General features: G+C 43.7%; 1 protein-coding gene across 1 annotated transcript in view; it reads left to right on the top strand.

The window, feature by feature from the left end:
* The first annotated feature begins 1,798 nt into the window (after window positions 1-1,798).
* Window positions 1,799-25,065, top strand: part of LOC106541631 (CASP8 and FADD-like apoptosis regulator) — a 33,214-nt gene continuing 9,947 nt past the window's right edge. The window contains exons 1-6 of the mRNA XM_087707209.1: window positions 1,799-1,983; window positions 14,266-14,730; window positions 16,374-16,473; window positions 19,096-19,231; window positions 20,218-20,291; window positions 24,650-24,695. Coding sequence (XP_087563335.1) covers window positions 14,435-14,730; window positions 16,374-16,473; window positions 19,096-19,231; window positions 20,218-20,291; window positions 24,650-24,695 — 652 coding nt within the window. The 5' untranslated portion in view covers window positions 1,799-1,983; window positions 14,266-14,434. The remainder of the gene's footprint in view (window positions 1,984-14,265; window positions 14,731-16,373; window positions 16,474-19,095; window positions 19,232-20,217; window positions 20,292-24,649; window positions 24,696-25,065) is intronic.

The following is a 25,065-nucleotide window of genomic DNA, read 5'->3' as shown; positions in this document are numbered from 1 at the left end:
ATAAAATCAGAAAGAGTGAAAGAATGACAGTTGATTTTCTTCTCGACTGTTCTCAATGATCTTTTTTTTTCTCATTACAAGCAAAGGTATAGATAAAATATTAAAATTTACCATAGTATTTCCAAAGTAGAATTCCCTTATCAATTCTTATAACCTACTTTTGTGAGGATTTCCATCTTGTGTGAACATAGTGGTGAGAGAATTAGGAAACCCAAACCTATATTTTGAGCAACAGTGAAGTAATAACAAGGCTTTCACATTTAAAACTGTTAAAGTGGAGCAAAATAAAATAAGTGAAGGCTAGTTTTGGCTTTCCTTTTTTTAAATCAGCATTCCTACAGCTAGTCCTCAACTTACAACCACAACTGAACCCAAAGTGTATGTTGCTAAATGAAATGTTAAGTGAATTTTGCCCCATTTTGCCAGTTGATTCACTTGCCACAGTTGTGAATCATTGCAGCTAAGTTAGTAACAGGTTGTTAAGTGAATCTGGCTTCCCCATTGACTTTGCAGGTCACAAGGTGGATCACACGACTCCTGGACACTGCAACTGTCATAAATATGAACCAGTTGCCAAGCTTCTGGATTTTGATCATGTGACCAAGAGGATGCTAAACAGTTGTGTGAAAAATGGACGCCACTTTTTTTCCAATGCCGTTGTAACTTTGGTCACTAAATGAATTACTGTAAGTTGAGGACCTGTACTTATGCTTTTTCCGTGAAATATGTTGTATATTATAATCAAAAGCCACAGGTTTTTTTCAGGCAATTGCTTCAGTTTACCATGTCTTTCTCTTTCTTTTCCTTTCTTTTTTTCTCTCCTTCCTTCCATTTTTTCCTGAAAAATATAGTGTTTTCCAGGATAAGACACTCCCAAAAGACTGACTAGGTAGGAAAATGTTTTACTCCAGATGCCATCGGAAATAATTACCACAAAAATTAACAACAGATGTATATATAATCTTTCTTGAAAAATAATTTGATAAAAAGTTAAAATCCGATCACCATCCTGCCTAATAAAAGCCTAAAAATTAAAATATTTTAAACCAGGAAGTTGGGGAACTGTTCTTTTATGGAACTGGCAGAATTTTGTTTCACAATTGAGGAAATGAGTACTCATTATGACACACAGAACATTCCAAAGACTTGAAATAAGACTGCTTAATCTAGAACAGTATTTCTCAACCTTGGCGACTTTAAGTCCTGTGGACTTCAACTCCCAGAATTCCCCAGCCAGCTGTGCTGGCTGGGGGATTCTGGGAGTTGAAGTCCACAGGACTTAAAGTCACCAAGGTTGAGAAACACGGATCTAGGAAGTACTGTGTAGCGTAATGTAATGCAAATATTTTACAACAAAAGTAAAATGAATAATAAAAACTCAATCACAGAATTAAATATCAGATCTATCTCTACTAACATGAGTAGAGAGCGTTTAAGTTTCTACTTTTATTTTCGTTTCTTTTAAATGTCTTGTCTTTTTAAGAAGTTTGTGATACAATGCATCGATAGTAACTGTAGGTTATTAACTTCTGTGGGTGCCCGGTAGAAAAAGAAGGGCATCTGCGCAAGGAAGAGGGAGAACTTTTGCAGAAAAAAGCTTTTCTTTAGGACATTACAGTGGAGAGGAGCTGCGATGGTAAAACTCTGCTTAGTCTTATCGGCACCTTCCCAAACTGAACGCCATCAGAGGTGCAAAACAAGCACATTCAACATATTCCGGTTGTAGCACCAAACTCATAGCAACATGCTTCAACGCCAAGTAGCAATTACGCATCGAATTATAACGTATCTTTTCTCCTTTCCCCTCCCAAAATAACATCTCGCTCATCCTTTGACTCGTCCGTCGAGTTATTTGGGACTGGGCGGCTCCCAAGCTTAACGTCATGTTGCAACAACTGCGTGTAGCAACGTTTTTGCTTCCCGAAATGGCGAGCCTGCTGGGTTGAAGGAGACGCGGAGCAGAGCGGCGAGGGCGCACGGGCCGTGAGTAGAGCCGCTTGAGAAGCCGAGTTAGGGCGTGGGGCGTCCGCGGACCGAGGTGTTTGCTAGAGCGCTGGGAGACGAGGCTCCCGGGCAACAAAAAAAGCCGAGCTAGCTCTGACTTCGCCTTTTGGAGATCCGTCTTTATCAACCAAGTTGCGCGCGCGTCCCTGCCTGAAAATGAAAGGGGCGCTGGAACCTCCTAAGGGCGCTTGAACCTCCTAAGGGCGCAAGCGGGCGACGCTTGGAAAGCTCCATTTAGACTGGCCCTTTGCGCTTGGCTGAGTTTACTCCCGAGTAAAGTCCATTGTCTTCGGTCCCTACGAGAAGCGGCGGAAGAGAGAGAGAGAGAGAGAGGCCTTCTTATCCAACGCGCTTGAAAACAAAGGCAGTTTTAGCCCCGTAGGGAACGGAGAGGGAAGCTTTTGTCTCCAAAGAGCAGCTTTTCAATCGGACGCGCGCAAAGCGTTTATGTCGTTACGGGAACGATAGACGCGTGTTTTGACTTGGTCGGAAGAGGGAACAATGCAGGGCCCGACCCCGACGACTTTGTTCCGTTTCGGCTGAGAGTCCGTTGCGCTGCCGGTTCTCCTTCCCGACGGCCGAGCGGAGCGCGCTTGTTTGTTTGTTCTCATTTTTATGGATCCGCACAACAGTCCCCTTCTATTCGTATATTTACTCAGACATTGCTTATAAGACATTGCTTATAAAGCTTAAAAAGCTGTATTCATTGATTATTTGCGCCTGTGCAACATTATAAAAGGAAAACAAAAGTTGCTTGGGAAGAGTTTTGCTGGTGACTTCACCGACAAACTCCAGGAAGTTTTCTTGGCCATAATACAGGAGATGTTTGTGGGATTTTTTCCCCCCCTACTGGGATTTTTGCTGCTTTCTGATGAGAATATTAAGTCAGATCCTGCTGAGTTTTTTCGAAACCAAAAGGCCCACCAGATGGATTCGTGGCATTTTCATTTTTCGTTTTGTTGTCGCAAGAGATGTTAAATAGAACTTGCATGCGACACGGATTATTCTAAATGTAAATGGAGTAGGATTGTATCCTCTGCTTCTGTTGGAATCCTTGATTAAATTATCTAGTATAGTATAGCCTGTGTTATCATTGTACAAAAATAAATATAATGAAATTGGTTTTAGCCTCACTGGTCTCTATCATCTACTATGATTAAAATAATAGCTTTCACTATAATAACAAGGTGTTTTTACGGGTATTTTAGGGAAAATCCTAATTACTTGGAGCTGTAGTCTGGACTTTTCATAACCTACCATTAGACTGACGCATAATTTCTAAAGCCTTTTATTTTAGCTATTGTTGTGTTCCATTATGTCTTTTGTGACTCTTAAGAAGGAAGTAGTCCTGTTTATTGATTGGCATTTGTACATTTTCTTTTCTTAAAAAGTTCTAATGTTCAAGTGATAAATTCAAGGAAAGCAGGATTCTCAAACTCTGAAAATACATAATCCTTTTAAAGGATAACATGAATTTGTGTTTACAATACCCATCCACTCTGATTAGATAGTGTCATCAAAGCAATGAACATGGATTTGGGCGAACTCTGGGAGATAGTGGAAGATAGTGGCATGGCATAATAGATTCCATAAAAAGTCAGATCAGACAGGATTTATTGACTGAACACTTCACCCTCTCATTATCAGGACTTAGTTGTGCAAGAAATAAATGTACACCTTTAATCAGTGTGTCAAACAAAAAGGTGATAGAACCATATAGCTTTAGAAAATAATATCCTATCATTGGAACCTGAAGAGTTGAAGAAAAATTGGAGAAAAAGTTTTAAACCACATTTTAATGGAAGGGTGAACCTATTCTTCATTTTTGCATCATTTTCATTTTGAAGAGCCAGTTTCTTTCACTAGGCAGATGGGAAATAAAAGGGTATTTCTTTGCCTTAAGTCAATTTCTCTTCCTCTTTCTATTTTGAGGACTATTAAAAAGGCAAAATACTATATTTCCCCCAGGGGAAAAATTAAGAAATATTTTTTTAGAGGCAGAAATCAGCCCACGCTTTTTCTTAATAGCCCACGGCAGATGTCAGCACTTAAGGAGACAAAGAGCTTATTGAAAGAAGCCAACTATATAGATGAGTCTATTCATAAGCAAAGCAAATGTTGCAGACAGAAACCCATTCAAGGTATGATATTTCAAAACTGCTTGCAGGAAAGTTTAACAGCTAACAAAGGCAGAGTGATAGGATTAGAAGCAGACCCTCACCCCAAACCCAACACAGGACAAAAGCCATTAGACACAATAGGAATTGCCCAATTCCCTTTCAGAACACAAGCCCCTTCATCGCAGGAGCCCCCAGAGCAGTCCAAACTTCACCTGGGAGCTCAGATAAACAATAAGTCACAGGTTTCATCTTTGGGTGCCAATTGCGTGGCACGACAAAAGCGTGCTCGACTAAAGCGCGCCCGATTAAACCGCGTCGCTGACGTCATCAACAGGGCGACAACAGCGAGCGCGGAGAAAGAAGGGCGCTTTAAATAGCGCTTTGAAAGCAAGCCGATTCAACTTAAGGTAAGGGTTAGGTTTAGGGTTAGCTTTAGGGTTAGGGTTAGGTTAAGGGTTAGGGTTAGGTTTAGGGTTAGCTTTAAGGTTAGGGTTAGGTTTAGGGTTAGGTTAAGGGTTAGGTTTAGGGTTAGGTTAAGGGTTAGGGTTAGGTTTAGGGTTAGGTTAAGGGTTAGGTTTAGGATTAGGTTTAGGTTTAGGTTTAGGGGTGAATTTTAGGTTTAGCGTTTACAGCGTGCTTCTGTCTCCGTGCTGTTGTCGCCCTGTGATGACGTCAGCTTATGCAGTTTCGTCAAGCGCGCTTTAGTCGAACGCGGTTTTGTGGTGGAACCGCCAATTGTTGGGTTCAGCTCCAAGTGGGGGAAAAGACACTGGAGACATGGAGGCTGCTTGGAAAGATGGTTTGAGTCCTGAACAGAAAAGGTGATCACATACTTCAATGTTGGGTGAAGAAGAAGAGAAGGGCCAAGGAAGGGGGCTTTTTATAACCTGTTCAGTCCCACCTCTCTGTTTCCTGTTCCTGTGTAAGAAATGTATTCTGATGGGTTGTCAGACTCCCATGGAGCCATGCAGGGGCAACTCTCTGGGCTGTGTTTTGAATCCCAAGTTTTGTTGAGTTCTCAGATGCCATGTGATGAGTTTCTCTGAAAAGCCAATACTACCTTTGCACTAGCTCAGATTTCAATGGCTCATTGACAAAGTGGGGGCAGGAATCCTGCAGAGAGCTACTCTGTCTTTAAAACATGTTTCTCCCTTTTTACATCCAGGGAAATATATATTCTGCTTTTTCAATGTTTCCTAGGATATTTCATTTTTCTGGGAGAGGGCTGGGTGATAACTTTCTATAGTTTACAATGGAATTGTCAAAATGGAAAGTCTGGAAATGGAAAAACATTTTTTTTCTTCTTTCGGAACCGCCTTACTTTAATTAGAGAAACAACCACAGTTAGATTCTAAAAGTATATATTTTAAGATGAATATAAGTGGACTGTATTAAGATTAATTGGGGTAAAATAATAATCTTGACTATTGTAAAAGCATAGGCCCCAAGTGCTTTCTGGATCCTAAACTAAAAAGCAGTCTTACTCCCTTTTTCTGTTGCAATATACAAAACAATATACCCTACAGAGGAGGGTAGATAGAATCATACTCTCAACGGAATCTCAGGGAAATTCCCTTTCCCTTTATAAAAGTTCAGTCATTTTTTAGAAAGGTTTGGTTTGGTTTATTGAATTTATATGCCGCCCTTCTCCCAAGGACTCAGGGCGGCATACAACATTAAAAAAACACACACATTACAAAAGTTTTTTAAAAATTAAATAGAATATCCCAAACAAACCCAATTAAGATTAACAATAACATTTTTTTAAAAAGAAAATTGATTAAAATTAACAGTGATCAATAATTTATTTTGTTTTGTTCAGGCCAGGCTGGCTTGCTGGAAAAGCCAACTTTATAGGGCGCGTCGGAAGGACCGGAGGTCGGGGATTATAAGAAGCTCCGGGGGCAACTCATTCCAGAGGGAAGGCGCTCCCACAGAGAAGGCTCTCCCCCTGGGGGTTGCTAGCCGACACTGTCTGGCCGACGGCACCCCAAGGAGGCCAACTCTGTGGGATCGCACTGGACTGTAGGAGGCTACTGGTGGCAGTAGGTGGTCTCGCAGGTATCCTGGGCCTAAGCCATGGAGCGCTTTAAAGGTCATAATTAGTACCTTGAATTGTACCCGGAAGACAACCGGCAACCAGTGCAGGCCGCCTAAAAGGGGTGTAACATGGGAGCAACTAGGTGCCCCCATGATAACCCGCGCAGCCGCATTCTGGACCAGTTGAAGCCTCCATGTGCTCTTCAAGGGAAGCCCCATGTAGAGAGCGTTACAGTAGTCCAGGCGAGAAAGGACGAGGGCATGAGTGGCTGTGCACAGAGCATCCCGATCCAGGAAGGGGCGCAACTGACGTACCAGGCGAACCTGGTAAAAGGCCCCCCTGGTCACGGCCGTCAGGTGTTCTTCTAAACTAAGCCGCGTATCCAGGAGGACGCGCAGATTGCGGGCCCTCTCTGAGGGGGCTAAAATCTCTCCCCCTATCATCAAAGATGGAACAAGATGCACAAATTGGGATGACGGAAACCACAGCCACTCAGTCTTGGAGGGATTAAGCTTGAGCCTGTTCCTCCCCATCCAGATCCTCACAGCCTCCAGGCATCCAGCTGAGAAAGGGAACTGAAAATACTGAAAGCCATACACTATAAATATGCTCAGTGACAGCATAATATTGACTAATTTGGGGAAAAATAATATATGGCATGTATGTGGTTTGAAATTAGCCACCAATTCTACATTATAGCTTATTGTTAGTCCAACTTGCAGCTGCTGAAATAGTAAGCTTATTTTTTTATTTACATTAAACCGCTATGAAAAGGTAAAATATACACAGAACTGATTGCACAGTATGGAGACCACAATTTTCAAGCCTTACTTTATATGTTTTTTTTTCTTAGCCCCATGCATCCTTCAGATTGGCATCTTTACACAAGATCCCTGGTTTCAATCAATTTAAGAATATGGAACAGGCCTAATCCAAAGAGTTTGCTCGCTTATCTGTGGCTGTAATGTAATTTGCTTGGTTTTGACTTACAACTAGTGTTGGGTTAACTCACCCATAACGATTTATAAACAGATAAGTGAGTCTTAAAACTTAAAATACAGAACATGATTGGATGTAGGATATGGTAGTATGCACAACCCATAAGATTTTCTTTAATGCAGTATGTCGTGTGAATATGTCTAAATTGTGATTTTACTGTATAAAGCACAACTGCCTGAATTTACAAAACGCACACAGTCAAAATCAAATCATATTATGATTGGATAGTGTGCAAATCAGGTAGATAGAAGGCAGCTTTTGTCAGGTGTGCATAAAACTCAGGAAAGTCAGTGAGATTTAATTGTGTATCCAGTTGTAGTCCGAATGGGCCTGGAAATGTTTCCCCACAGCATGCACATTTTCTGAATCTTTCTAGCGTATTCATTATTAGAAATATCTTGTTATTTAGAAGAATGCGGATTTTGTGACTAATCCTTGACTTGCAAAACTGAAAGGTTGTAACTGCCCTTATCTGATATGCTTACAATTCCTGGAATGTCAAGTATGTGATTTGCCCTTCATTCCTTCAGTCCCTTCTCAGTGCAAACTGGAATTTCCTCTGGGGGGAGAGGAAAACCTAGTTTTATGTTCTCTCCCTTTTATGTATGTTCTTGATTTCACTGGGACTCATTTCAGTCTTGAAAGCTAAATCTGAACAAAGATACTCCGTGATCGTGAGTTATGAAAAAGCAACCTTAGTCTCTGCGTATGTTTAAATCCGTCTTAAATTTATAGGAATAATATGCTTTTGGTGATTGGTGAATATTTGTAGTATTTTCAGTATCAGTTTGCAGACATTGTGATGTTTAAATCTTGGCAGTGTAATCCTATACACTTTTACTCTTAAAGTTGGGACGTAGATTTGGAAGCATGGAATTGCAGCCTTGGTATCTTCGTTAATTTCTTTCAAATGTTGATTATGAATCTTTTCCTGTAAAAAATGATGCTTCTTCATCTCTTCCAAGCTCTAATAGTGCTATGAATGTAGGTACATATGTTAGTTTATTATTGATTATGGCAATTAGACATCTTAATTTTTAGTCCTGCCTTAGGTATGAAGGCTAGCTGGATGATTTGGGGCCAGTTACTCTCTCTCAGCCAACTCACCTCACAGGGTGGTTGTTAGGGAGAAAATAGCAATGGCGCTAGCAATAGCACTTAGACTTCTGTACCGCTTCATAGTGCTCCTCATGGTCATGTGATCAGAATTCAGATGCTTGGCAACTGGCATGTATTTATGACAGTTGCAGTGTCTGCCATCGTGTTGATGAAAGAAATGTCCTTCTGGGTTCGGCTCCGAGTGGGGAAAAAGACACTGGAGACATGGAGGCTGCTTGGAAAGATGGTTTATTGGTGGCCAGGACCACATGGCTTGAGCCCTGAACAGAAAAGGTGATCACATGTTCCAATGTTGGTGGAGAAGAAGAGAAGGGCTGAGGGAGGGGCTTGCTGGGGTTTTTATAACCTGTTCAGTCCCACCTCTCTGTTTCCTGTTCCTGTGTAAGAAATGTATTCTGATTGATTGTCAGACATCCATGGAGCCATGCAGGGGCAACTCTCTAGGCTGTGTTTTGAATCCAGGTTTGGTTGAATTATCAGATGCCATGTGGGGAGTTGGGGCCAATATTATCATGCTTTAATTCCATCCCCCTGTAGCTGAAGTATTTGAATTTGAATTTATTAAAATTTATAGGCCGCCCTTTTCCCTGAGGGGACTCAGGGCGGCTTACAATCACAAGGGAGGGAAGTGCAACATCAAAAACAAAACAAAATGTGAACAAAGAAAAAAATAGTAAAACACAACTTTCGTTCAACAATCAAACACTCGGGCGGGTGAATTAGGAACCTATTCCCAGGCCTGCTGGGAGAGCCAGATCTTGAGGGCTGCGCGGAAGGTCTGGACGGTGGTGAGGGTACGGATCTCAGCGGGGAGATCGTTCCACAGGGTCGGAGCTGCAACAGAAAAGGCTCTCCTCCGTGTGGTCGCCAGTCGGCATTGACTGGCAGATGGGATTCGGAGGAGGCCCAGTCTGTGCGATCGAATTGGTCGAAGGGAGGTAATCGGCAGGAGGCGGTCTCTCAAGTACCCAGATCCACTACCATGGAGTGCTTTAAAGGTGGTCATCAGTACCCTGAAGCGCACCCGGAGACCAACAGGTAGCCAGTGCAGCTCGCGGAGGACAGGTGTAACGTGGGCGAACCGCGGTGCGCCCACTATCACTCGCGCGGCTGCATTCTGGACTAACTGTAGTCGCCGGATGCACTTCAAGGGCAACCCCATGTAGAGCCCATTGCAGTATTCCAGCCTAGAGATCACAAGGGCTCGAGTGACTGTTGTGAGAGCCTCCCGGTCTAGGTAGGGCCGCAACTGGCGGACCAGGCGAACCTGGGCAAATGCCCCCCTGGTCACAGCTGACAGCTGGTGGTCAAAAGTCAGCTGTGGGTCCAGGAGGACTCCTAAGTTGCGGACCCTATCTGAGGGGTATAAAATTTGACCCCCCAGCCTAAGTGTTGGTACATTAGCCAAATTATTGGGAGGGAAGCACAACAGCCACTCGGTCTTGTCCGGGTTGAGTACCAGTTTGTTAGCGCTCATCCAGTTCCTAACGGCCTCTAGACCCTGGTTCATCACGTCCACCGCTTCATTGAGTTGGCACGGGGCGGACAGATACAGTTGCGTATCGTCCGCATATTGGTGGTATTTTATCCCGTGCCTCCGAATGATCTCGCCCAGCGGTTTCATGTAAATGTTAAATAGTAGGGGGGATAAGACCGAACCCTGTGGCACCCCACATGTTAGGGGCCTCAGGGACGATCTCTGCCCCCCGACCAACACCGACTGCGACCTGTCCGAGAGGTAGGAGGAGAACCACTGTAAAACAGTGCCTCCCACTCCCACCTCCCGCAGTCGTCGCAGAAGGATACCATGGTCGATGGTATCGAAAGCCGCTGAGAGGTCAAGGAGAACCAGGATGGATGCATAGCCTCCATCTCTGGCCCTCCAGAGATCATCGGTCAATGCGACCAAAGCGGTTTCTGTGCTGTAACCAGGTCTGAAGCCGGACTGGAAGGGGTCAAGATAACTAGCTTCCTCCAAGGCCCGTTGAAGCTGGAAGGCCACCACCTTCTCAACAACCTTCCCGATAAAGGGGAGGTTGGAGACAGGACGAAAGTTGTTTAAAATGGCTGGATCCAAGGATGGTTTCTTCAGGAGGGGTCTCACCACCGCCGTTTTAAGTACGGCGGGGAAGTGCCCCTCCCGAAGGGAGGCGGTCACGACCGCCTGGATCCAGCCATGTGTCACCTCCCTGCTGTTGGCAACCAGCCAGGAGGGACACGGGTCCAGAATACAGGTGGAGGCACTTACAGCTCGAATGGCCTTGTCCACATCCCCAGAGGCAACATCCTGGAACTCAACCCAGAGATGATTTGCCAAGCGGTCCTCCTGTGTCTCGGCTGGATCTACTGCGGTGGAGTCCAAGTCCGACCGAAACCGAGCTATTTTGTCCGCCAAGAATTGAGCATAGTCCTCAGCCCTACCCTGCAAGGGGTCTCCCGCATCCCTCCTGTTAAGGAGGGAGCGGGTTATCCTAAACAGGGCGGCTGGGCGTGACTCGGCGGACGCAACCAAGGCAGAAATGTATGATCTTTTGGTAGTTCTTAGTGCTCGGACGTAGTCCTTGGTGCAGGTGGTTAGAAGTGCTCGGTTCGCCTCGGACTTATCGGACCTCCACTGGTGCTCTAGGCATCTCCTCCGGCGTTTCTTCTCCCGGAGCTCCTCGGTAAACCAAGGGGGCCTCCGGGATCCACTGACCCGGAGGGGCCGTAGTGGCGCAATCCGATCAAGAGACTCCGACGCCGCCGAGTGCCAGGCGGCAACCAGAGTCTCCGCCGAACTGTGGGCGAGAGTATCAGGAATGACCCCAAGCTCCGTCTGGAACCTCAATGGGTCCATAAGTCGCCTGGGGCGGAACCACCTGGTCGGTTCCTCCTCCCTACGGTGGGGGTTTGGCCTCCGGAAGTCAAGCCTCAGTAGGCAGTGGTCTGACCACGACAGGGGTATGATCTCATTACCCCTCAGACCAAGATCACACATCCACTGCTCCGAGAGGAATACGAGGTCGAGCATGTGACCCGCTGCATGGGTTGGGCCCCGAATTACCTGGGTCAAGCCCATGGCTGTCATGGAAGCCATGAACTCCTGCGCCCCATCAGAGCGTTCACCGAGCGATGGCAAATTGAAGTCCCCCAGAACTATAAGCCTGGGGAACTCAACTGCCAGCTCGGCTACTGACTCGAGGAGCGAGGGGAGGGATGCTGCAACGCAGTTGGGAGAACTGCGTAGTTCTCTACAAAAGTAGAGAAGTCTTTATTATGTAAAGGGACTAGCTTGGCCTTCTTAATGGTCCATTGACAAAGTGGGGATGGGCAGGAAGCTACAGGCAGCTATTCTGTCTTTTAAAACATGTTTCTTTCTTTTCACATCCAGAGAAATATTCTGCCTTTTCAATATTTCCTAGGATATTTCATTTTTTCTGGGAGAGGGCTGGGTGATAACTTCCTACAGTGTGATGACCTTTTGTTACTTTCTGACAAGCAAAGACAATGTGGAAGCCAGATTCGCTTAACAAACGTGTTACTAACTTAACAACCTCAGAGATTCATATAACAACTGTGGCAAAAAAAAGGTCATAAAATTGGGCAAAATTCATTTAACAATTGGCTTGCTTAGCAACAGAAAATTTCGGCTCAGTGGTGGATCTAAGTCGAGGACTACCTGTATACTAACTTAACTTTTAGTTAGTTAAAAGATTCGGCTGAAGCAAAATGATGTCCTGAACATGGAGTAGTTTGAATAATTGAAATAGCTAAAAAAAATTATTTTGAAAATACCAAAGTAGGAGACCATCCTCCCTCACCTCCTTCACCTCTAAGTAGATTGCAGAAACTGATCTTAACATTTGATGAGAAAAGGAATAGAAGATTATGTTATAAATAAGTGATCAGGAGGTGGAAATTACTGGGGGGGTGTGTGTCATTCTATTGAGAAGCTCTTGGGGAGTCTTTGGTAAATTTTGACTCATACAAGGACTGATCTTGACTCCTTTTCCTTCCTTCCTTCCTTCCTTCCTTCCTTCCTTCCTTCCTTCCTTCCTTCCTTCCTTCCTTCCTTCCTTCCCTGTTTAATTATGTCTTCCTGATTGCCCTCTCTTGCCTTCTTCAACGCCGTGGCACGACAAAACTGCGCTCGACTAAAGCGCGCCCGATTAAATCGCATCGCTGACGTCATCAACAGGGCGACAACAGCGAGCGCGGAGAAAGAAGGGCGCTTTAAATAGCGCTTTAAAAGCAAGCCGATTCAAGTTAAGGTAAGGGTTAGGTTTAGGGTTAGGTTAAGGGTTAGGATTAGGTTTAGGGTTAGGTTAAGGGTTCGGTTTAGGGTTCGGTTTAGGGTTAGGTTAAGGGTTCGGTTTAGGGTTAGGTTTAGGGTTAGGTTAAGGGTTAGGTTTAGGGTTAGGTTTAGGGTTAGGTTTAGGGGGGTTAGGTTAAGGGTTCGGTTTAGGGTTAGGTTAAGGGTTAGGTTTAGGGTTAGGTTTAGGGGGGTTAGGTTTAGGTTTAGAGGTTAATTTTAGGTTTAGCGTTTACAGCGTGCTTCTGTCTCCGCGCTGTTGTTGCCCTGTGATGACGTCAGCTACGCGGTTTCGTCGAGCGCGCTTTAGTCGAACGCGGTTTTGTGGTGGAACCCTTCAACGCAGCTGCTCAGAATAGAATCTCCATTGGGATGGCTTCTCTGTCCCTGTTTCTGCTAGAAAGAATGAGAAAAACATTCGTACTTGTGTTCCTCTGCAGTGTTTCTGTGTAAAACAAATATCTGTGTGGCTACTGTAGGTTCATACATACAGTATGAACAAGTATCTCAGAGGATACAAGGGAAAAAAAACCCTTAATTCTTATACAATACCCCCCCTCTACATAACAGTAGAGAGGGAATCAGTTATAAGAAGGACCACTTACAATATTTTAACCTTTTCCATGCGGCAGGCGTGCATACTTGTTCGTATGTATATGCATTTCTTCTCCCTTTACACACACACACACCTTTTTTAAAATGAGGCATAAACATATCTGGATTGGTTAACAATTCTTGGTTGATCACTGGGAAAACTGAGTATGTCACAGGATTTTTGCATTTTTTCTGACTTCCTGTGAGACTTGGGGAGAACATCCTAAACTCAAGAGTTGTTTTCCATTAGAGTAAATATAGCAAAATGAACACTGTACATATTCTAAATGCTGCTGTGGTGGTGCAAAAACCTGCCTTTAGAATTTGAAATTAGGAACAGAGGAAGCTGCTGTATAAAAAGTACCCTAAGTCAGCCCACCTTATTCAGTAATGTTCATAGCCGAGGTGGCGCAGTGGTTAAATGCAGCACTGCAGGCTACTTCAGCTGACTGCAGTTCTGCAGTTCGGCTGTTCAAATCTCACCGGCTCAAGGTTGACTCAGCCTTCCATCCTTCCGAGGTGGGTAAAATGAGGAGCCGGATTGTTGTTGGGGGGCAATATGCTGACTCTGTAAACCGCTTAGAGAGGGCTGAAAGCCCTATGAAGCGGTATATAAGTCTAACTGCTATTACTATGGCTGTAATGTTAGTTCCCCAGAATTTTAAGTGACAATTTTTTCCAGTTCTCTGTGGAAATGCCCAAAGGTTGCTCAGATGTATGCAAAACATGTATTTCCTGAAGAGCTAAATCTCTCCATTCATAAAGCATAATTTTAGTGAGAGAGACGTTTAATGGATATCGGTGGCATTGTGGCGAAAGTTTTTTGTGAGTTCCCATTTTCAATCTGCACCTTTTGCTTAATTTCAGTTTCAGTTCCTCTGGGCATTCTAAGTGGTGTGATAGTGAGAACTTTTTTTTTGAAAACTGGATATTCCATTTTGATTCATCCTAAGGGTTATTTTAATTTTTAAAAAGTCCATACTGTTCCCAGTTTGAGCAAATGAACCAATGTAGCAGCAGATGAGATGGCAGAAGGAGCGCCAGCAGTGAACTTTTAATCATTGTGTGTGTGATTAAAATGATTTGACTTTGTCTAGGGCTTCCCGTCTCGTCAATGGTCTTTCGATATATAAAAGGCGTAAAATGAAGCCTGGATATTGAAGCTCAACAAGGACGGCGGATTCTGCATTAAGAAGGAAGCCTTATGACATGGCTGTTCTTGTTCAAAACCCACACAGAGAACTGTAAAAGGGCTAGGGGCCTGTGATGACAGTTTTCAGTGTGCCAGCATCCCTCCTTTACAAGCTTGAACAGGAACTGGATACAGATGAAAAGGAAACCGTGGTCTTCTTGTGCAGCGATCTCATGCCTGGCGAATCTATCTCTGATGTCCTACAACTCTTGACAGCTTTGAACGAAAAGGAGATTCTTACCACCATCAACTTATCTGAACTATTGTACAGGCTGAAAAGATTTGACTTGTTAAAGAAGTTCCTGGGGACTGGAAGAGCAGCTGTGGAAGCTAATTTAGCCCATCATTCTCAGATGTTGTCAAAATACAGGTGAGCTAAATTCAAGAGCATTCTGGGCTTTTGAAAAACATACACCTCTATATTAGTTTGTTTCCATTGGTTTCTGTTTCTAAGAATTGCTTCGCTTGAAAATGCTCCGTTGTATGGATAACACCAGGATTGTAAAATTCTGTGAGTCCTCTCTTCCATTTCTATAAACTGAAAAACAATTTTGGGAGGAGGATAGTGATCCAGTATTAGGTTATAAATTAGGTTAGTGATCCACAGTTATCGACTATGATGGGCGGCTATAGAAATTTAATATTTTAATATAAATTTAAATCAAGTAACTATTGCAATGATTTACATTGGAAATTCAGACTATGAATGAAAGCTATCTGTCTGTACAGTCGATAGATACGTAACTGTAATCTTTTAAAAATCTTTTAAAATAAAAAAAAATAAATATACCAATCATGGAACTTGATCATTCAGGCCACCACGGGTATTAGAAATCTCAGTCATTTACACTAATTATTTGTTCAGGGGAGCGAGTAAACAACTGAAACCCAAACCAAAGTTAGCTTGTACTTGAACGTTTTCTAATTAAATATAAAATTGCTGGGGTACCCTTCTTTTTTTTATTTTTTCGTTTCACCATAACTAACGCAAGGACTGCTTTCATCTTAAGAATTTTCAACAACCCTACATCAGATGCAGAAGATTAGGTTGCAAGTGTTGGGAGCATCCCAAATAAGTCAGAACTAGCATTATTTTATGAGAGTTTGGGTCTCAAGGCATCTGGAGGGCCCCAGGATGGGGAAGTATAAAAACCTAAAATCCAGGTAAGAAGCCATCAATGGCCCAGTGCAGGCTATTTCTGCTGACTCACGACTGCCTGCAATTTGGCAGTTCGATTCTCACCAGCCTCAAGGTTGACTCAGCCTTCCATCCTTCCGAAGTGGGTAAAATGAGGACCCAGATGGTTAGGGGCAATATGCTGACTCTGTAAACCGCTTAGAGAGGGCTATAAAGCACTGTGAAGCGGTTATATAAGTCTAAGCACTATTGCTATTGCTATCAGTATGTCAGAAGAGTTACCAAAATCTGTAGACAAGTAGGAATTTAGCAGGATATCCAAAATATGCCTATTTTCATTCCTATCCATACATGAACTGACCCTCAGCAATAGATATATATTTTATGGTGTACAAAGGATGCATAAAAGAAAAATCGATATATTATTGTTATGGGAAGCTGCTGTGCACTGTTGTATTACTGGCCCAATTAATTCAATATTGCCCAAACCAGTATTCTCCGTGGACAGCAAAGTGAAGTGCATACCTCACCATTGGTCATTCTGTGTAGGATTGATAAGAATTATAGTCCAAAAATAACCATAATAACTTTCAAAGTTCAATTCGTTCCCGAATACCTTTTCCTGATTTTATTAAGCCATATTCTCTATTTTTACTCTTGGTGTATTGGGTTCTTGCTATTTGCAATTGTACTGAGTTTTGGTCTTGCTCTTAACTATTAATAATTATTGGTTGAGAAATGCATATATGGTTAAAATATAGTTCAAGAAAGGAGTATTGTATAAGAATATGTAGCACAGCCCCTTGGATGGGAGAGCAAAGCCTTTTCAAAATTAATTTAATTTTAAATTAATTGCAAACTGTGTTTGTGTGCAGGGTGTTGATGACTGAAATCAATGAAGATCTGGACAAAGAAGACTTGAGATCTCTCTCTTTCCTTCTGAAAAATCATCTTGGTAAATCGCATAAGGAGAAGGTAAACTTAACATAAACATGAGACCGAGTGGCTGCTGATGCTCCCTCCCAAAGATGGTCCAGCTATTCCATCTCTCAGCCTGGGGGGTGAAATTATACGCCCCTCAGAGAGGGTTCGCAATTTGGGAGTCCTCCTGGATCCGCAGCTGACTTTAGAACATCACCTGTCGGCTGTGACCAGGGGGGCCTTTGCCCAGGTTCGCCTGGTGCACCAATTGCGACCCTATCTGGACCGGGAGGCCCTTCGGATAGTCACTCACGCCCTCGTCACCTCAAGACTGGACTACGGTAACGCGCTCTACATGGGGCTGCCCTTGAAGAGTGTTCGAAGACTTCCGCTTGTCCAGAATGCAGCCGCGCGAGCGATTGTGGGTGCACCTCGGTACACCCACGTTACACCTATCCTCCGCGAGCTGCACTGGCTGCCCATTGGTCTCCGGACACGCTTCAAGGTGCTAGTCGTTACTTTTAAAGCCCTTCATGGTATCGGACCTGGTTACTTGAGAGACCACCTCCTGCCAGTCACCTCCCAAAGACCTATTAGATCCCACAGAATAGGCCTCCTCCGAATTCCATCTGCCGGCCAATGTCGGCTGGCGACTCCCCGGGGGAGGGCCTTCTCTGTGGCTGCTCCGGCCCTCTGGAACGATTTCCCCGTTGAGATCCGGACCCTCACCACCCTTCCGGCCTTCCGCAAAGCAACTAAGACCTGGCTGTTCCGGCAGGCCTGGGGCTGTTGAACTATCCAGCCCCATTCGAGGTTACGACTGTTGTTGAATGTTAAATTGCTGTTTTCTATTTTTTATTTCTGTAGCCCCTCCCCTTTTTATTGTTAGCCGCCCTGAGTCTCTCGGAATAGGGCGGCATACAAGCCAAATCAAATCAAATCAAAGGGCAATTCATCTCAGTTCTCTCTGTGTTACAGTGAATGAACACAGAGGAAAGAACAAGGATGCCCTGGTTTAATGTCTGTTGGCTTTGCCTCCTTCCCACACGCAGGTGTAAGAGAGCACCACGCACCTGCAGGATGTAGCTATGATCTATGCTTTATAAATCAAACTTTGGAAAGATAGTACTAAATCAACAGGAAGGTTAGAAAGCAATAAACCGAATGGGATAGAAAGTTAGCGTCTGTTGTAACCAGGCCACTTCAAATTACAAATGAAAGGATGAATAAATAGCTCCTCGGGGTTAGGTACAGCACAATAGAGCCGAGGTGGCGCAGAGGTTAGGGTGCAGTACTGCAGGCCACTTCAGCTGACTGTTATCTGCAGTTCAGCGGTTCTAATCTCACCAGCTCAAGGTTGACTCAGCCTTCCATCCTTCCGAGGTGAGTGAAATGAGGACCCAGACTGTGGGGGCGATATGCTGACTCTGTAAACCGCTTAGAGAAGGCTGAAAGCCCTATGAAGCGGTATATAAGTCTAACTGCTATTAATAGCATTTTCTCTTTCTCTTTCTCTTTCCATAAGGTCCTCTTAACAGTATAGCAAGTTGTTCCTTCATTGGGATATGGAGAATGTTGATTTCTATCTAGGTGGTCAGTGATAATAAAATACAGAAACTGCAGGAAAGTTCATTTGGGAATAACCAGTGCTACTAATAACTTCCAGTTGTTGAAGCTCTTTATTATCACTCGTTGACATACATGAAGCAGAATTCTTAGCTGATAGATTAATTTAATCCCTAACTGTTTTTATTTAATTTTACCTGATACTGACAATTCCTCAGCAGTCCCTTTCACCAATTGTGTGTTTCTTAGAATGATTTGCAATAAGATTATGGGCCCTCCAGGTGATTTGGACAAAAATTACTGTCATCTTAACTATGAGCCAGTCTGGTATGGTGCTTTAAAATATATAGAGAGGCACTGGGATGGGTTGGAGTGAAAGATCCTATGCCCAGCTTGCTCACTGAAATGAAGTTACTCTGCTGCTAATTTAAAGTTCAAGCTACTGTGTTGTGTAATCCCTTCCTTATTAGTAAAACTGGAAATTCCAAAAACTCTCCCTTGCAGGATTAGTATAGGGTAAACACTAATTGTGAAGGAATATATATTCCCTAAATAGGGGAGACATACTGCGTGACCCGTCAAAACCGCGGAGGACAAAATCGCGCTCGATGAAAGCGCGCATGTGACGTCATCACAGCGCGACGAAAAAAATTAAAAATTGAAATAAAATTAAAATTAAAGCAAGCTGATTCACATAAAGGTAAGGGTTAGGGTTAGGGTTAGGGTTAGGTTAAGGGTTAGGGTTAGGTTTAGAGCGTTAGGGTTACGTTTAGCGTTAGGTTAAGGGTTAGCGTTAGGTTAAGGGTTACGTTTAGGGTTACATTTAGGGTTAGGTTAAGGGTTAGGTTTGGGGTTAGGTTTGGGGGGGTTAGGGTAAGGTTTTCGCTTTATTTTTACATTTTTCGATCACAGCGCGATGTTTTCGTCGCGCTGTGATGATGTCAAATGCGCGCTTTCATTGAGCGCGATTTTGTCCTCCGCAGTTTTGTGGTGGAACCGACATACTGTACTACCAATCTTTCTATATTCCATGAAAGTTTAATATATAACTGTCGTTTTTCAGGAATGTGGTGGCTTGTCCTTTACAATTACACTGTCTGATTTTTCTAGAGTTTTCTGGCAATTATTACTGACTTGGAAAAGCTAGAACTGATATCTCCCATGCATCTGGATTTAATAGAAAATGCCTTCCTGACCATTCACAGGCGAGACTTGGCAAAAAAGATTCAAAAGTACAAACTAGAAGGTAAGATTTGCTGTGTTTTACCATTCAGCTTTAGAAGCTAATTCTCATAGTTTGCTGTCTTCACTGACAAAGAGTTCTGCGTTCCCTGCCTACTGAAGTTGGAGAAATACTTGGGCGAAAATTATACTGAACTCAGTGAGGCTTATTAATATGTTAGCACACCTAGGAATGCTGCTAATAGTAAGTATATCTGAACAATTTGTTGAGTCGAGAAATTTGAGCTTCATGATTTTGAAACAATATGAAACAAACAATTTCATTTTGTCATCAACCCATTTAAGTCTCAGTTGAAAATGGTAATATTGGCAGTACAATAATATATGAAAAAATTATTTCTCATGTCATGATAGCAATAGCAGTTAGACTTATATACCGCTTCATAGGGCTTTCAGCCCTCTCTAAGTGGTTTACAGAGTCAGCATATTGCCCCCAACAACAATCCGGGTCCTCATTTTACCCACCTCGGAAGGATGGAAGGCTGAGTCAACCCTGAGCCGGTGAGATTTGAACAGGCGAACTGCAGAACTGCAGTCAGTTGAAGTAGCCTGCAGTGCTGCATTTAACCACTGCGCCACCTCGGCTCTTAACCACTGCGTCATGAGAATTTGGGGAGGGAGAATGCAGGAAAAACGTGTTGGTCATGTCCCATCCTTGGGATTGGGTTACCTGTCTCAACAATCCTCCAGACAACAAGTAGAGTTTACTGTTCTAATATTCTGTGCCTTGATTTTTCCATCATTCTAAATCTTGAGCATCTATAAACATATAGAACATGTACTACCCATCCTTCTAAGCATGGGCCTTTATAGTACATCAGATAATGAGGATATGTTAGAAGATCTCATTTATTTATTCTCTCTGCTTCTCCCCACGTACATGAACAGCAATCAGTGTAGAGGTAGAAGAGAATTGAGCGGGACAGTTATTTTACAAAATAACCACTATTGATGTAATTTCTGAGATCTCTCTTTCATTTTTGGCTCTAGCACGCTTTCCAAATATGAATGCAAAAACTCTTCAGGTGTCCTTACCTAAGTTATCTCTAGCTGACCCTCCAGAGGTAAGTGCATTATAATGCAGCACAACTAAATGCTGGTAGTTTCCTCAATTTTGGGAGAAAAGGGTTTTCTGAAGTATGCAGAGCCAAGGAGCTGTAAAAAGCTTGTCTAACTACCGGGAACTGATGAGATGGCAGTGTGTGGTCCTTTCTAAGTGGACTTGGCAAGATCTAGCTTATGGGTATTACGGGTTTACGAGTTTATTGACATTTGTATGCCGCCCACTCCCTTGGGACTCTAGTCAAACTCTGACTCCGAGCAGTGGTGGGTTTCAAAAATTGTTCGAACCTACTCTGTGGGTGTGGCCTCCTTTGTGGGAGTGGCTTGCCACCCATGTGACTGGATGGGAGTGGCTTGCCGCCCATGTGACCGGATATGAAGATGCCGACGACACTTGTCAGAACCGCCTTAAATGACCTCACACACAGCACTGGCATGCATAAGAATATGATGTCAACTTGTTTTTTAAAAGGCATCGTTGGTTTGTGTTAAAACAACTTTTAACGCAATGTTCTGATTGCACCACAAACGCAGTAGTCATCCTTGCCTTCCACAGAGGCACCGAGTTTTATAAACATGAGCATGATAGATAGCATGATAGTGTAGAATAATCATATCCAAGGACCAGTGGTGGGTTTCAAAAAAATTTGGACCCTCTTCTGTAGGTGTGGCCTGCTTTCCGGGTCCACTGGTGGAACCTCTTCTAACCGGTTTGGTAGATTTGACGAACCGGTTCTACCGAATAGGAGCGAACTGGTAGGAACCCACCTCTGACTGTGAGTCAAGATTATAAACAAATTGCAGCCATTAAACATCGAAAAGGAGGAGTCTATTGCATGGGATTGATCATTTTCTGATATCAGCTGTGGCCTAAGTGGGTTGGCCTAAAACTCCTGGAAGTCATTCATTGTGCAGCTGTGCTTTCACATCAAAGGACCTGTGTAGATGAGATTAGCAGGGAACTCTCTTCCCCCTTTGTATCTTTTTGTATAGTCTTATTAGTGAAGTTTTAAACAAACAACAATTTTAAAAGGGGGAGCAGGTATTTAAGCCAAATTAAGAACCCCATTATTATCTTAGTTTTTTGATACAGTGTTTTATATCAATGTTTGAACTTTGCCCATCTAACCGGGAGAAACCACGGGGTGAAAACCTGCTCACTGATGAGTTACCGTATTTTCACCCATATAACCCGCGGGTTATATGCGGTTTTTACATGCACAGCGCCCCCCTGCGGGTTATATGCGTGGGCGGGGTATACAGAAAATATTTTACACGATCAGAGGCTTACACGATCGGAGGCTTGCTTCTTTCTCCGTTTCTTCCCCCACCCCGATCTCAGCTGTTTCCTTCTCCTCCGTTCCTTTCCTCTTCCCCAGCGTGCGCAGGCTTCTTTCTCCGTTCCTTCCCCCACCCCGATCTCAGCTGTTTCCTTCTCCTCCGTTCCTTTCCTCTTCCCCAGCGTGCGCAGGCTTCTTTCTCCGTTCCTTCCCCCACCCCGATCTCAGCTGTTTCCTTCTCCTCCGTTCCTTTCCTCTTCCCCAGCGTGCGCAGGCTTCTTTCTCCGTTCCTTCCCCCACCCCGATCTCAGCTGTTTCCTTCTCCTCCGTTCCTTTCCTCTTCCCCAGCGTGCGCAGGCTTCTTTCTCCGTTCCTTCCCCCACCCCGATCTCAGCTGTTTCCTTCTCCTCCGTTCCTTTCCTCTTCCCCAGCGTGCGCAGGCTTCTTTCTCCGTTCCTTCCCCCACCCCGATCTCAGCTGTTTCCTTCTCCTCCGTTCCTTTCCTCTTCCCCAGCGTGCGCAGGCTTCTTTCTCCGTTCCTTCCCCCACCCCGATCTCAGCTGTTTCCTTCTCCTCCGTTCCTTTCCTCTTCCCCAGCGTGCGCAGGCTTCTTTCTCCGTTTCTTCCCCCCCCATCTCAGCTGTTTCCCTTCTCTTTTACTCGTCGCGGGTTATATGCGTGGGCGGGTTATATGCGTGGGCGGGTTATATGCGTGGGCGGGTTATATGCGTGGGCGGGTTATACGGGAAATATTTTACACGATTCGGAAAACCCGCGGGTTATATGCGTGTGCGGGTTATTTGCGTGGGCGGGTTATATGGGTGAAAATACGGTAAGGAGCATTTCAAGTTTTTTGTTAAATGGTTAGTTCAGGGATGTCAAACTCACATCATCACGGTGGTTTCATGTGACATATTGGGACTTTCCCCCTCTTCGCTAAACTGGGCATGGGAATGGCCAGCCTGTGATGACTCCGGCCAACAGGCCTGGAGTATGACAGCCCTGAGATAATTTGAAAATGCCTTTACCTGCTAGGACAGCTATTTTAATAAGGGACACCTCCCCCTTACCAATAGTAATCATTTTGGGAGATGACCCACAGTTGGGTGATCTCCCCAAATTCTGGAATTTTGTATCTGGAACTCTCAGAATTCCATATATACCCACTGGACTTGAAAGATGGAGGATTCTTGGGCTGTACAAAATCTGGCAGTCCTTGGGATGAACAGACATCCTTCCAATCTCAGCTGCCTCTCCAAAAGCCTGCTCCTTGCTATGCTGAAAACAAAAACTCTTTAAGAAGAGTGATTAGGACGGATGTCCAAATGCCCCAGAGTAGCATTTTCTTCTTCTTCAGACTGTATTTGTGGCATGCTTTTAGTTACCATAGTAAAAAAAACAAAATGCCACTGCAAGATGGGCAGCTATATATTGATGTGATTGCTAAATCAATCAACCAATCATCTGAAAACCGCGGTGGTACTTGGTGAGATTAAATTTGCGAGTTTGACTCTCATACCAAATCCCCCCAAACCTTTGGGGATTTGATCAATATAGTCCAATGTACTCATTGTTGTTAAATGTATATTACTTATTTTTAATCTCCCATATTTTATAAAGGATCATAACAAATGAGTCTGAAATGCTGTATGAACCCAGCACCTTATCCCTATGGAGAGCGTGTGGGTTTACCTCCTCCCCACCAGCCATTCACTGAATCAGGAACTAGTTCTGTGCTGCTTGATTTTCCTTTTCAGCTAATGGGAATTTTGTGCGTGTTTTCTTTTTCCCCAAAAAGAAGATGAGCAGAAAGCATGCAATAGAAACACGTGCTTCATGGAGGAAAGCTTTACTGGGATAAAAAGAGAGGGTTGGAATCGGGGGTGGGTTTCAACCGGTTCACGGCGGTCCCCGCGAAACGGTTGGTCGGTGAACCCGGAAGTAAGTTCTGCGCTTCCACGCAGGCGCATGGCACATACAGCACCTGCACGATTCTCCGCGAGCAGCTGGAGCATCGTGCAGGCACTAAGACGCATGTGTGAACTGTGCACATGCACGAGGACACCGCCGGCCCCATTCCAACCGTACCGGTTGGAACGGGATGAACAACCCACCACTGGTTGGAATGCTCAGTGAATCTAACTATAAGAACGAGGATCATGAATTCAAAGCAGCCGGACTCTGTCTGTTTATATCTATCTTAATGGGAGGGTGGCAAATGTTTGCAGAAGCAGATTGTTTCTGAATTAGTTTTCCTCAGTCAGAAACCGTGCTATGCACTGCATAGCGGTTCACCAACAAATGCGCGATCGACATGCCCGCCGACAAAACAAATGAGCGCCGTCAAAATCGCTAATTGATTTTCGACGATAGCGCGACGACAAATGCGCGACGACAAAATCGCGTCATCAGCAAACTATAGACAGCCCAGTGAGTGTGCTGGGCCTTTAACATAGTGGGACGCGTATACGTACGTTATAACCCTAACCCTAACATTTTTTCGATTTTATTGTGCTTGTCATCGCGCTTTTGTCCCGATTTTATCGTCGCGAATTTGTCGGCGCGATTTTGACGTCGCGTTTTAATCGGCGCTATTTTGTCGGCGCGCATATGTCTATCGCTCAATTGTCGGGTCACGCTGCATAGCAAGTGCAGGCCAGATAATACCGCCGTTGCAAAAGAGCAAGTAGGTATGTATCCTCCTTGGCAAAACATGCTGCAGGATAAGGAATAAAAAAATGATCTCCCAGATTAGAAGGTCTGTTCAGTCTAGCCTTCTATTTCTAACCCGATTAGTCAAACGTTTTCAAGCAGCTTATGAAGGCTGTACAAAACCGATACTAAGAAATACTATACGATAGCTGTGAAATTAGTTTTTAGAGCTATTAGCCACTCATTGATTTACTCTGAATGGATTTATGTACTCATATTTGAAGTCAAAATTATTATTAAGCAGTTTATATTTTAGATCCCACCCCCCAATTACCTGTCTAGAATATGCTTTTTCTGCTATCACAAATAGGCAAACGTAACAGTTTTCCAACAGAAACAAAAAGTGATTTCTTATTTAATTTTTACAGCCTGTGAACAAAGGAAGAGTAATAAATGGAGCCTGTGCTGCCCAGGGTAAGCCCTGTTATATCTTTATAGCCATTCTGTCCCTGACTACTTCGGAATAAAAATAGCTTGCATTTTGTGTTCTTTGAATGTTTGTAAAAAAAACCAAACACCTTAATTAACTATTTGAATGTTTTTTTCAAAAACTAGCATTCTACACCCTGCCAATCTTTATTTTTACATCAATTCTTATTATCCCCAGTTACACATTCATCAGAGTACCTTTTTCCAGTATATGCTCAAGGTGATTTAAAATCTCATTTAAGAGCCAGAGGTCATGAACTCCCTTTCAATCGCTCATACCTTTCTGGGTGTTTAATTTTCATATGACAATGATAGATTTGGCAAGATAGTTTGGCTAATTAAAATGTTGTGATCC

The sequence above is a fragment of the Thamnophis sirtalis genome, unplaced genomic scaffold (assembly GCF_051295495.1).
Source record: "Thamnophis sirtalis isolate CommonGarterSnake01/CBP01778 unplaced genomic scaffold, rThaSir2_p1.2 scaffold_1, whole genome shotgun sequence".
Lineage (NCBI taxonomy): Eukaryota > Metazoa > Chordata > Lepidosauria > Squamata > Natricidae > Thamnophis > Thamnophis sirtalis.
This window is presented reverse-complemented; position numbering and strand designations above follow the sequence as displayed.